The sequence below is a fragment of the Panthera onca genome, chromosome A2 (genome assembly GCF_046562875.1).
Source record: "Panthera onca isolate mPanOnc1 chromosome A2, mPanOnc1 haplotype 2, whole genome shotgun sequence".
Classification (NCBI taxonomy): domain Eukaryota; kingdom Metazoa; phylum Chordata; class Mammalia; order Carnivora; family Felidae; genus Panthera; species Panthera onca.
The window spans coordinates 24,408,469-24,422,007 of NC_138340.1; the positions used below are offsets into that span (position 1 = coordinate 24,408,469).

The 13,539-nt window shown below is 35.9% G+C and overlaps 1 protein-coding gene across 8 annotated transcripts in view; it reads right to left on the bottom strand.

The window, feature by feature from the left end:
- The window catches only part of ERC2 (ELKS/RAB6-interacting/CAST family member 2), a 931,006-nt gene that overhangs the window by 612,136 nt on the left and 305,331 nt on the right, over nt 1–13,539 (bottom strand). For all 8 annotated transcript variants that reach the window (XR_013554185.1, XR_013554186.1, XM_060631335.3 and 5 more), the window contains one exon: nt 6,152–6,307. Coding sequence is in view for 6 of the 8 variants with exons in the window: in XM_060631335.3 (XP_060487318.1) it covers nt 6,152–6,307 (156 nt within the window). In the remaining 2 variants the exon portion in view is untranslated. The remainder of the gene's footprint in view (nt 1–6,151; nt 6,308–13,539) is intronic.

A 13,539-nucleotide genomic window follows, 5' to 3' on the forward strand; every position in this document is an offset into this window, starting at 1 on the left:
TTAAGAGAAAGCACAAGCAGGGGAGGGGGAAGGGGGGAGAGAGAGAGACAGAATTTGAAGTAGGCTCCAGGCTCTGAGCTGTCAGCAGAGAGCCTGACACAGGGCTTGAACCCACAAACTGTGAGATCATGACCCGAGCCAAAATTGGACGCTTAACTGACTGGGCCACCCAGGTGCCCCCATATCAGCATACTTCCCATGAGGTATGTTCTAAATCACAGGCAGTTGCAGCTGATAGCACAGTATCTAGTTTATTCCACATATTAAACTGATTCATCTTAAAATAAAGCTAAAAAACACTTTGAACTTTAAATACCTAAGCAAAGATGATGTTTATAGTATTAAAAAATGATTTGGGCTAACTTCTACAAGTATCAGAGTAGAAATATAGTGTAAGAATGGGGTACTGAGAGAGAAATTTAAATGAAATTAACTTGATCAACAGAATGGCATTTAATAGGAAGGAAGAACATGACAGGTTCTACATACACCTACTTTATTCAATAAAAATAGATTGATAATGACAAAACTATTTCAGTCTATAAATATTAAATAGACATTTGCTTTAAATAGCTTTCAGACTATCACTGCCATGAGGTAAATTTTAAATAAATATTTAATGCAGACAATAACAGAAGAGGGCTTTTCTAAGGGGAATATAGTTACAGGGTAGAAAATCATATTCTTCCATAAAAAATATGCCTTGTGCTTCTTTTATAGCCATAAACTCAATAAAAATGGAAAGTGATGCAATCAAACATACATGGGAACTGAGGCTGGGGAAGATCTGTCTCTGTGATGGCAAGAAGAAAAGCCAATCGGAATTACATCACGTGCTTTATATGAAGTCCATGTGGACATCAGGAACACTTCATCTCGTCTGAAAGTTCTTCCACCACTTACGTCTGTGACACAACCAACACCCTGAAAACATTCCCTTGCCAAGGAAAACAGCTTCTTTTTCACTGCAGATACAGCTCTCATGTCTAGAAAGTGATATGCTTATTATCATGCCGTTTGGGTTATGAGGTTTGTAATCCTTTGGAGGTTAATAAGAAAATGTGTTACAAATTCAGAATAAAAGAAGAGATCTAAGACAGCAGAGTGGTGTCTTTGGCAAACTCTGAAAACAGAGGGAGTGACTAATACAGAAGTACTGAGATCAGTAGATGAAAAATGTAAAAATGTGTTACACTGGAAACAAAGCCTCAAATAGAACAGGGGATACCATCATTCTTTCCTTGCCAGAAAAACAATTATTTACATGGTAAATTCCATTCTTAAAGGTTTAACAGTGCTCCTGAAGGTAACTCATGCTTTCCATTGCCTCTAGATTCTGTTCTCACAGTCTGAGTCCTCTAAGTTTTGGAGCTAAGAGTAGAAATTGGAGTTCCTAGAAACTGGAGGCCCAGGAGGCCTCCCAGAGTCTCAGTTCTCAGGGAAAACAGGCATATGCCAAAGGCCTTGCAAGATGCAGGGATTTCCATCCTGGCCAACTATGTCTGATATTCATGCCTTTGCACAAGTTGAGATTCTAAACTCTATTTTACATTTTTGCAATTCACCTTCTACCTTTGCAAACATGTTGTGTCATGTTTTTTTTTATGATATCATATTTATAAAAGCAATTAGGGTCTTCAATGCTACTTAACTTAATCACAAAGTTTTCAAGAGGCTCTACCAGTCCCAGTCATCTGTTCAGGATCAAATGGAGGTAAAATGCAGTAAAGCTTTACTTATTTTAATAATTAATGCAAGCAGCACTCCTTTATATACCACAACATTGTCTCCATATCAGATTTTCACTGAAACACTTAAAACTATCTATTCTAACATACTTTTATATTTAAAAATAAGTTTATATACAAGAATTATTATTAGCTGCCTTTATTACCTACTTAGAACAAATAATTACATATTGAGATGGAGACTGATTTGAGGTCATGCCCTGTTAATGAAAAGCAATCAAATGCTGAGTCAATTTTATCACCAATGGGTCATAAAAACAATTTTCAGCTAAAATGTCCCCCCTAAAAACCAAATGAGAACATAAATATGTGTTTATCCAATTTTAGGATTTTTTTTCATAATCAGGTTGAATTTTTGTATCTTATTTTTTTTAATTTTTTAAAAGGTTTATTTATATTTGAGAGAGAGAGAGAGAGAGAGAGAAAGAGACAGTACGCAAGCAGGGGAGGGGCAGAGAGAGACAGAGACAGAGTCTGAAACAGGCTCCAGGCTCTCAGCTGTCAGCACAGAGCCTGATGCCAGGCTGGAACCCATGAACCATGAGATCATAACCTAAGCTGAGGTCGGACGCTTAACTGACAGAGCCACTCAGGTGCCCATTATTTTTTTTTATTTAAAAGTATCAAACTTCCAAATAATCATAATAGAACTCATTTCAGATTTCTATTAAAGAAATACTCAGATTGAAGAGCACTTCCAAGCCCGCTGCCTTTGCAAACAGTAATCACTCCTAAGGAGCCTCTCCAAAACACCAGGTAAGAAGTTCCCTGGGGTACTTTTAAAAAGCTTTCTAGGTGCGCCTGAGTGGCTCAGTCATTTGAGCATCCAACTTCGGCTCAGGTCATGATCTCACTGGCTCATGAGTTCGAGCCCTGCATTGGGCACTGTGTTGACATCTCAGAGCTTGGAGCCTGCTTTGGATTCTGTGTCTCCCTCTCTCTCTGCCCCTTCCCGCTTGTGCTCTCTCTGTCTCTCAAAAATAAATAAACAAACATTACAAAAAAACTTTTTTTTAAATCCAAAGTAAAAAGCTTTCTATATATTCACTGCAAACAGCAAGAAGACATAACAATATTTAGCTGCAATTTCAGATTTGGTTCCCAGAGTTCCACTCCCCTCCTTATGCCGCATTTCATAAGAATTTCTGAAATGTTCTACCAAGACTCTGAGTCTTTGTAAACCATTAAAACAACGGTTTCTAAAGTTAACTATCCCTGCCTCAAATCCAGCATTTTTTGCTAGTTGGGATCCAAAGTCACTTTCTGATTTCCATTTCTATCACTGCCTCACTAAACCCAATGAGTTTCAAAACTACATTTCCGTTTCCGAAGTTTCAGAGCCTCTAGGTGTTTGCAATTCAAATCTAACATTTTTTCCCCTTTTGGAAAATCTGCCATTTCACATAGACATGAGCTCTTCCCACTTCCTCCCCTGTGTGGAGTTGGGGTAGGATGGTATTTTTACTTATCCTTCTAAGTTTGCTCAGTCACTGATTTCAGTTTGCATTCTTCACCAGACCTGTCATTGCTGTTTTGACAATCTGGTTATTTAGACAAACAAACAAAACAAACAAACAAACAAACAACACTAACTAAGCCTAAATAACTTTCATTACTCCAGCCAGAAGTGAACTCTCCTCCCACCCAATCTTTGGGGTAGTTTTTCCAGTACATTTCTTACTTTCCCAACTAAGTGGTCAGTATTGGCTTTGAAGTGAGTAATATTTTGAATATGCACTCCTTTTAGAGCCCCTCAGTAGCTAGCTCAGTGCCATGTGCTAAAACCAAGGCTTAGTAAGTCTTTGAGGAACACAGAGATCCAAAATCCATCACTGAAAGTTTTATCCATGCAACTCTGCATAAATGAAAGAGTTCAAGAGACTAATGTTGACATTAAACAATTGTTCTATCAATGTGCATACATAATCATTGCAAGAATTAGCTCTTCAGATATCTGTAATGATGTTGACAAGCAACATATTCATATAAATTCTGTAGAAAAGTTATCCCAATAGGCCACAATGGACCATAAACTATGCTAGTCATCCAATTTTAAAGGGTATCAGTCCATGCCTCTAAAATTTAACAAGTTCCATGACAAATGATTTACCCAACTGGAATCAGTTCACACAGACTCTGGGATCCCACAAAACACAAAACACAAAGCACTCAGGACTAAATTCTTAGCAATTTAGTAATTATAAATACTTCCTCAATAATAATGGGCATAATTATTAATTACGTTTTTGAGCCAGGCATTTTAATTACATTATTTCATTTAAACCTCTACGTCTCCCTCTTAAGGATTATGGTATTGCCCCATTTTATACAAGAAGAAAGTGGTTGCATGACATAACTCACTCCTCAAGGCCATTCAACTAGAAAAGGCAGGCTAGAGATCTGCCAGAGTCCACTGTAGGTGTCAGCCTGCACTCTTTCCCCCTTACTCCATTTCTCTACTCAAACATCCTTCTGACCTAACCACTTTTGGAAGAACTCTAAAAAGTAATCAGACATTAAAAGTTAAAACCAACTCAAGGACTGATAGTCTCTCAGACACCTGTGGGCTAATAAGGTAAAGAGTTGCTTGCTGAAGACCATATGCATATATGGTTATTCACCTGGACAAATTTCATGGCATTTTTAGTTGTAGAAGTGGCTTGAACTATCTTCCACTGTTGAATGACAGGATGAGACGAAAGGTTTAAGTCAAAACAGTAATTTTCCCAGACATTATGAGTTCACTCGTATCTTCATAGTTTCATTGCAAGAGTGAATGGTCATCATTTGGTCAACAGGCTACCCTACCACTATGCTTGCTGCACCCCAGCTCAACTCTCTGAGAGGGAAGGACTACAAAAAGAAACTAGAAGGGAGAGTTGAACAGGGAAGCCCATTCTCCATTTTGTGGAACTCCTTGAAAGGAAAAGGTTACATTCAAACCCACTAGACACTCTCCTCAGATCTCCCTCAATTCCTTGATCCAAAGTTTTAATCATAATCTCAACGTCAACTTATAAGTGGAAAGTTGGCAGAAGTAAGGAAAATTTTTGTTTTTTCCCTGGAGAAACGCACATACATACACACAGAGACATATGTGGTGAAGTAGATGCTGGATATTACTATTTCCTCTCTATAATTTGCAAATTCTCTGCAATAAATATGCATGTATTTCACAATGATAAAAATCATACTATCATTTAAACATTTTTTTTCTCTCCACTTCCACTGCTTCCTCACAGAAGTCTGCATGACTCTTAACTCTGCTGCATTTTATAAGGCAACAAACAAAAATAAAACTTAGAACAATCAATAACAGGGGTGCTTAAGAACACATGGTAAAAAAAAAGAATTTTTAAAAATTGGTGTGGTTATTATTTCCAGAAGCAAAATGGTTTAAATTCAGGGATAAATAAAAGCATCTGAAACTCTCAAAAGATCTATTTGGGGCAATTCATAAATTAATAATTATGCATAGGTAAAAGTAATAGCTGTTCAGTTCATGTGCAGCCCAAAGTTTAATTTTGAAAAATAACAAGCCAAATTCCTTAAAACTTGGAATACCAATATAAATCAATGGAATGGGTTACTATAATTATACTTTATAAATATTCTATAGCAACAGATATCAACAATATAAAACTGGGAATACCAATATAAATTAATGGAATGGGTTACTATAATTATACTTTATAAATATTCTATAGCAACAGATATCAACAATATAGTAACACTATCAACAACAATGACCATCATTTACTGAATGCTTTCTAGAGATCGATCAAGGGACTAAGTGCTTTAAATGCATAATCTCTTGGAATTGTGAAAGCAATCAATGATGCAGGTCTCTGCTTTTTTCCATTCCTATTTCATGGATGAAGAAACTGAGGCTTAAAGAAGCTGAATAATTTAAGCGAATTTAAACATTAGGATGCAAAATCAGTTCTGCCTTAAACACTATGCTAAAACCAAAATGTCTTTATACCATTGAAGTGAGTTAAATTGGCTTCCAAGATCAACACCTTCTGAGACAGTCACCTTCTTAGGGATGGGTCAAAATTTGGCAATGACAGAAACTTTGCAAAAATAGCAAACTTATGAAAACTCAGGAAATTTGGAAGACAGGGGACTATTCAAAATAAATGTTAATTCCCAAGACATCAAAGTTACTCATTAGAAAATCTTGAACACCTTAATTAGTAGAAATCTGAACGAAAATGTTCCCCGATTTCCTTTTGGAATCTACACTTCTGAACTAACAATCTTCTGCCTTCTTCATTATTGTCCACGTATTTCATGATATCACATAAAACCAGTTATGTGGGTATTTGGGGAAGTATGTATGTAAATCATAACTTTCCAGTCACATTAAGAGTATAAAAGTTTGTAACATTGGGCCATACCTTGGTTTTCATGAACTTGGAGTGACTTTTGTAAACCTCTATTTGTTTGATCTCTTCTTCACGGTCCTCAGTGTTCAGCACACCATTGGCTTTTAGCATCTGGATCTCATCCTCCAGATCCCTTATGTTTCGCTCTAATGAAGCAATTTTTGTGTCCTATTGTTAAAAGAGAGAGACAGAGTGAGAAAGAGAGAGAAAATTGTTTTTTCAGTATTATCAAAACAGAATTTCAGAAAGTAATTTTGGGAGTAATACATTAACTATGGTATAGACATAGCCCTGAATTCAGAACAATTTATGTTTTCACTTCTGAGGATTGTTTGTGAGATTATTCTTTTAGCACCCAATAAAGATCATATGTCAATACAATATGGAGAGTTGCCTAGATAGGTTTGTCTAATATCTGGGAATCAGATTACCAAAGCAACAAGGATAAAAGCAATCTAACGTGTTAATACACACACACACACACACACACACACACACACACACAACACGCACACACACACACACACACACAGACACACACACACACTATTTAAGTGGACTAATTTGTAATTTCAGATGTAGTTTACCAGCATATAATTTCTAGTCTACTTGTAAACATAAAAATGGTTTGTTCATGCATTCATTCTATAGCTGGATTTATAAGGCATGATTGGAATTGACTCTGACAGAGAAGAAAATTAAAATCTACTAATGAGAAGGATTCTCATCTAGAATACAGACATCAGTGCAATTAAATAACTAAATCCTGATATACTAAATATTGAAAATTTATAGCAACCAAAATATCACAATGTCATGATTTATTTGGCAAGCAGCTCCCTGAGTGACAAAAACATTGCTACCTTGAAGGTCATCTCTAACCTACTGACTTTTGGAGTTAAAAAACTAGAAACATTACACTCAAATGTGGGATTGAGAAAAAAAAACCCAACCATATGGAATTTTTTTAAGGAAATGACAGACCCTATACACAAGATAGAGCATAGTAAGAAATGAGGCGTTAGAAAGAGAAGAGAGGGCTCTTAAAGGGGAAAAACCCTTCCCCAACCTCAGGTATTAATCTCCAATCAGTTTTGGGAAGGAATCATGTTGAAAGTTTGACTGTAGGTTTCCTATCTACTTTTATTGTACAGACCCAAGGAGCTGCTATTACATTTGTATTTGAATGTTAATGAAAAACAAACTACGATCTAATTTTTTTTTATCAATTCATTTTCAAGAATCTAAAAGACTAAAGAGTTCCAAAAATAAAGACAATGAGTGGCCTATTCTATTTATAACTAACTCATATGAAAAACTTTGCAACAAATACATCTGTCCTGATTTTGTGGCTATTTTCTACCTTAATTTCCTCTATTGTATGGCCTATGGCATGTCTCAGGGAGCAATATAATAATCATTACATTGTCATCATCATTAAATAGAGGAAAATGAGGAGAAACAAATACTTATTGAGTCCCACTGTGTGCAAACATCCAAGTGCTCTAAATGCCGAAGACATTTTTATCAATTCTCAGAAAAACCTCAAGAAGATGAAATAAAAAGACTCTGAAATTTGCAAGATTATTATGGAATGTTATATCCTATAGCATTTCGTTCTCCTTTTGAAAATAATATTGTTATTTTTTCCAGTTATAAAAGTAATACACCTTAAATTCCTAGAAAATGAAGAAAATCCCCTCTAATCTTACCATCAAGAGATAACCATCACTAATGTTTTATGTACTGCTGCCAGGATTTTTCTATTTTTAGATGCAATTTCCAGAAATCTTGTATGCTGCCAGTTTGAGTGAAGTGAGTGTCAAGGACTAAATGTCTACGTGCCTCCAAAATTCCTATGTTGAAGCTCTAACCCCTAATGTGCTGGAGATGTGATGGTATTTGGAGATGAGGCCTTTGGGAGGTGATCAGTGTTACACGAGGTCATGAGGATGAGGCCCTTGTCAGAAGAGACACTAAAGAGCTTGTTCTCTCTCTCTCTCTGCCCTGTGAGGGCACAGCAAGAAGGTGGCCATCTGTGAGCCAGGAAGAGACCCCTCACCAGAACCGAACCTTGTTGGCATCCTGATCTGGGACATCCAGCCTCCAGAACTGGGAGAAAATACATTTCTGTTTTTTAAGTCCCCCAGAAGTGGTATTTTCTCATAGCAGCCCAAGGTGATGAATGTAGGGAGGCATCTTTAGTGACTCTTTAGAGTTCTGAGCTATGAGAACTCTGCAGATAAAAAGAGAAGCAATAATAAAAAGGCTACCAGGGGCACCTGGATGGCTCAGTCAGTTGAGCATTCAACTTCAGCTCAGGTCATGATCTCACAGTTTGTGAATTCAAGCCCCACATCAGGCGCACTGCTGTTAGCACAGAGTCCACTTCGGATCCTCTGTCCCTGCCTCCTCTCTGCCCCTTCCCCGCTCACACTCCTTCTCTCTCACTCTCAATCTCTCTCTCTGTCTCTCAAAAATAAATAAACGTAAAAAAAAGGCTGCGGATACTTTCAATAATAGCCAAATTATGGAAAGAGCCTAAATGTCTATCAACTGATGAATGGATAAAGAAGATGTGGTTTATATATACAATGGAATATTACTTGGCAATGAGAAAGAATGAAATCCTGCCATTTGTAGCAACGTGGATGGAAATGGAGGGTATTATGCTAAGTGAAATAAATCAGTCAGAGTAACACAGATATCATATGTTGTCACTCATATGTGGAACTTGAGAGACTTAACAAAAGACCATGGTCGGAGGGGAAATAGTTACAAACAGAGAGGGAAGGTGGCAAACTATAAGAGACTCTTAAATACAGAGAACAAACTGAGGGTTGATGGGGGTTGCAGGGGAGAGGGGAAAATGGGTGATGGGCATTGAGGAGGGCACTTATTGGGATGAGCCCAATAAGTGTATGTAAGTGATGTATGTAAGTGATGTAAGTGATGAATCACAGGAATCTACCCAAAAAGCAAGAGCACACTGTAAACACTGTATGCTAGCCACTTAATAATAAATTATATTTTTAAATGATAATAAATAAATAATAAATAAAGGGTCTACTGGAAAAAAATAATTAAAAAATTAAAAAAGGAAACACTTATTGAACACATTGTATAGGCAAAGTACTATTCTGGGATATATTTATATATAAAAATACATAAAAGTACATAAAATATTATATATGCATACATATCAGATATATGAAAATAATTTGGATTTTATGCATATGTAAATACATATTTATATAAAAATAAATAATTTGGATAATAAAAAATAAAAATTAAAAATTAAAAAAGGCTGCAGAGAAAGAACTTCTAAGTGTTCATAAGAGCCTTCTAAACAAATGGGAGCCATTTTAAATCAAAATTTTTTCTGACTATAAAATTAAAATATGCTCATTATAGGAAACTTGAAAAGCTATATAGATAATTATGACTGTACACAATCCCATCACCCAGATATACCCACTATTAACACTTTTATTTATACCCATGAAAGCCTTAGGATTATATTATTACTTTAAGATATATAAAAAGATAGATATCAATTAAAACCCTAATCAATATGACAGAGATTTTCTCTTTTTTAAATACAATCTTTTAGCATCTATAAATATCTAAGTACAATCTTTACAAGAGTTTAACTGTAAGTTAAGTGTGAAAGAAAAATCAATGCTTTTCTAACCCAAAATCTTCCGGGATTTCAGACCCAAGTCTGAAGTGAGCATATTTATATGTATGTATGTACATATGTATACACAAATATACATGTATAAAGACATATGTGCAATACACTTTGTGGTCCTCATGTCTTACACCTTAATGTTTTCATACACTTAGATTTTCAGGTGTCAATCACATAGGTATGGGGAGAAGAAATCTTCACCTTTCCCACTGGTCAAATCCTGAGGCTTTAGTTAGCAATGACCACAACTACCAACTTCTAACTGGGTTGGAAGGAGCTTTTCACTGCACTTTAAAAAATTGCATACTGCTAAAGAAAGATCAGAACAGGGTTAAGATAGAAAGTTTTGTGACATGAAAAAAATTATCTTGACCTATACACATCTGAAGTAAATTTTCACTAAACAGTAAAACACATAAGAGGAGGTGGGTAGGGCAATGGGGTAAATTGGTGATAGGCATTAAGGAAGGCATTTGTTGGCATGAGCACTGGGTATTATATGTAAGTGATGAACCACTGGATTCAAGTCCTGAAACCAATACTACACTGTATATTAACTAACTTGGATCTAAGTAAATAAATTTTATAAATCTATTATAAATAGAATATTTTTAACTTTTACAAATTTTCTTTTTTTAATGTTTATTTATTTTTGAGACAGAAAGAGACAGAGCATGAATGAGGGAGGGTCAGAGAAAGAGGGAGACACAGAATCTGAAACAGGCTCCAGGCTCTGAGCTGTCAGCACAGAGCCCAACGCGGGGCTTGAACTCACGGATCGTGAGATCATGACCTGAACCGAAGTCAGACGCCTAACTGACTGAGCCACCCAGGCACCCCTACAAATTTTATTAAATTAACCAACTTTCTTTTTCCTCACAAATTTTTTTCCTTAAGCCGCAGGTGTCCCAAAATACTAAAAAAACAAAAAAAAAAACAAAAATGTGGGGAGTGTTGTGGAAGTCATTTAGTCATTTTAATAACAATCTATTTTTTTTCTGTTCTTATTTAGGTTTCTATTCTTTAAGAAGCCAAGTTTAAGGTCAACAGAATTCATACCTGAAATCTTGAGCACAGGGTAAAGGAGATAGGAGAATATCATTAAGATCTAGAGAAGGGAAAAGATACAAAATACATAGATATATAAGATGGTGTATATTGACTGTGCCCAAGAAAATATTGAAAATACTAGGCAGATAAAGACATGAGGAAATAGAAGTATGAAAAACAAACAATGTCTGTCATGGTCACAGCTTCTCAGCTGCCTCTGAGGAATTCGGGAAGAAGAAATTTTATCTTTTTCTTTTTTTTTCAAATCTCTAAAACTAAGACAACTTACTATAAACATATATATTTAGGAACTACAGAAGGCAATTACCTCACAGGTCCTACTATGGCTCAATGTGATACATGGGTGTTGTCCTGCAAAACTGATACTAACTGTACATCCCAAGAACTCTAAGCACTAATCTACAGTAGAGAGGGGGAAAACCTAACATGAAGACAGTGCTGAAAAGTGCAGTTTCAGAAGGAAGAGCAAAATTTACTCCCTATCACCAGTTTCCTTCATCTGAACATCTTTACAGGTTATTTATCACCAAATTTTAAACAATTTATGTAGTGACTTTCAAGTATTCATTTTGATTATGTTTCACAAATAAGCAAACTATCAAACTCGATTAATTGTGGACCTTCCTTGGAGATGGGGAAAGTGAAATACTACATAGAAAATCTTTTTTCTATCAGGCCTATCAGAAAAGATTTTCCTGAAACCACAGAACACAAAAAAGCTCTGTGATAAGGGGATTTCAGGGCCAAATAAGTTTGAGAAATGCTTATTGGGGATCCCCTATGCTGATCAGCATTAATGGCTCTGGAAGTCCTACAGCAAAGTATTCTATTTAATTTGATTTTTCTCAGTACTAATCCTCTAGAAGTCAATTATTGAAAAAAATATATGATTTTAATGACCACATTAAGCTCAGAGTTATATACTAAAGTGAAGAGTCAAAACAATGATTTGGATTCTTCATGGGAAAATTTGCTATGATTACTCCCCATTTAAAATAATTATGTGCTTAAATATCCAGATCACCTTTTGGCTTCTGTCACTCAAAAGTGGTTTACTGAGTGCCTGCTCTGAGCCCAGAGCACTGAAAGAACACAGACTCCCATAGTCTTAGAACCTACCACTTCATGTCATAGGTGACATTTTTCAATAGTCTTGAGATAAGACAACCATGAAACTGTTTTGCTTTTACATCATATTTTCATTAAGAACTGTAAGAATATGGGGGGGGGGGGGAGTTTCAGGAGGGAAAAAAACAGCTTAAGTGTGTTTGTTTCATTCCCTATTAGTTAGAAAAAATTATCTGAATTGAATATCTCTTTCAAATTATTTCTTTCCACACATTCATAAAATAATACTTGTAAAAATTTTATACGTATATTTGCAGATCATAACTCTTACTTAAAGATTCATACTCAAGACTATTTTACATCTATCATTCAAAAGATATAAAATAGGTATCTGATGGGCAACTAACACATAAACCACTGGAATTGAACCCCTAGCATCCATCAACCCAACAGGCCTATGTGCTGATTCTTACACCAGCCATAAATATTAGCACGAGCCCATGGGTGATGGAGTACAGCAATGAGAATGGATGGGAAGATTGAAATAAGTTTATCTCTGCTTTATCTGTTTTCTTTTTTTACTAATCTCTGAATATTTCTAGGACATGTCTGCTACAGTTGATAGTAAACTGAGACACGCACAGTTTTCTCATTCATTCTAGAAATACGTACTGAGCATCTACTGGGTACCAGTCACATTGCCAGGTATATGAGATACTAATTAAATCTTAACAAGATTCATGGGGACCCTTCTCTAACATGGAGTATAATCTAGATCACTATTACTCAAAGTGTGGCCCACAGACCATCAGCACTGACATCACCTGAGAGAGTTTTAGAAATACAGAACCTCAAGTCCCAACCCAGACCTACTGAATCTGAATCTGCATTTTCACAAGGTTCTCAGGTGACTTGGGTGTTTTAAATGACTACAAATGTCCAGCATACACAAGGGACAAGACTTGTGTCCAATGTGGAAGAGACCAAGACAACTTTATAAGCTAACATTTAGAAAAATATTAACCTACTCTCAAGAGCTATCCAACTTGGCCTAAGTATACACCAACCCTGGGAGTAAACTTTCTGGAGCATCTTTGCCAGTCCAGAAGCCTTTATTATCCTTTTGTATTTGTCAAACAGTATGTTCCCCTTAAACAGCAAGAAAAAGATTTCAAGTCCTCTCCAGGAACAGTGAACACTGAAATGATGAGTGGGCAGAACATAAAAAAAGCAATATCATTTAGTCACAAAAAGTAATAATTATGTTATTGCTAAGTGTCACAATGTGCCTTCCTCACAAATACAGTAAGAATTACTGGTTTTATTTTAATATGAGGCCAAGAAAGAAAATACAGACAGTTTTTATAGAGCACAGAACTCACCGTGATCACATATCGGTCTGCAGACATTGATCAACAAACTTAGGGCCAATTTGGTTTAAGGAAGAAGATGTGATCTAATGTTCAGGAAGTGTCCCAACCTAATTATATTATACTTTATTTAGAATAAAATTCTAGACTATTATTACTGGATGCCACGGAGGCTCCTGAAGGCTTAACTTATAAAA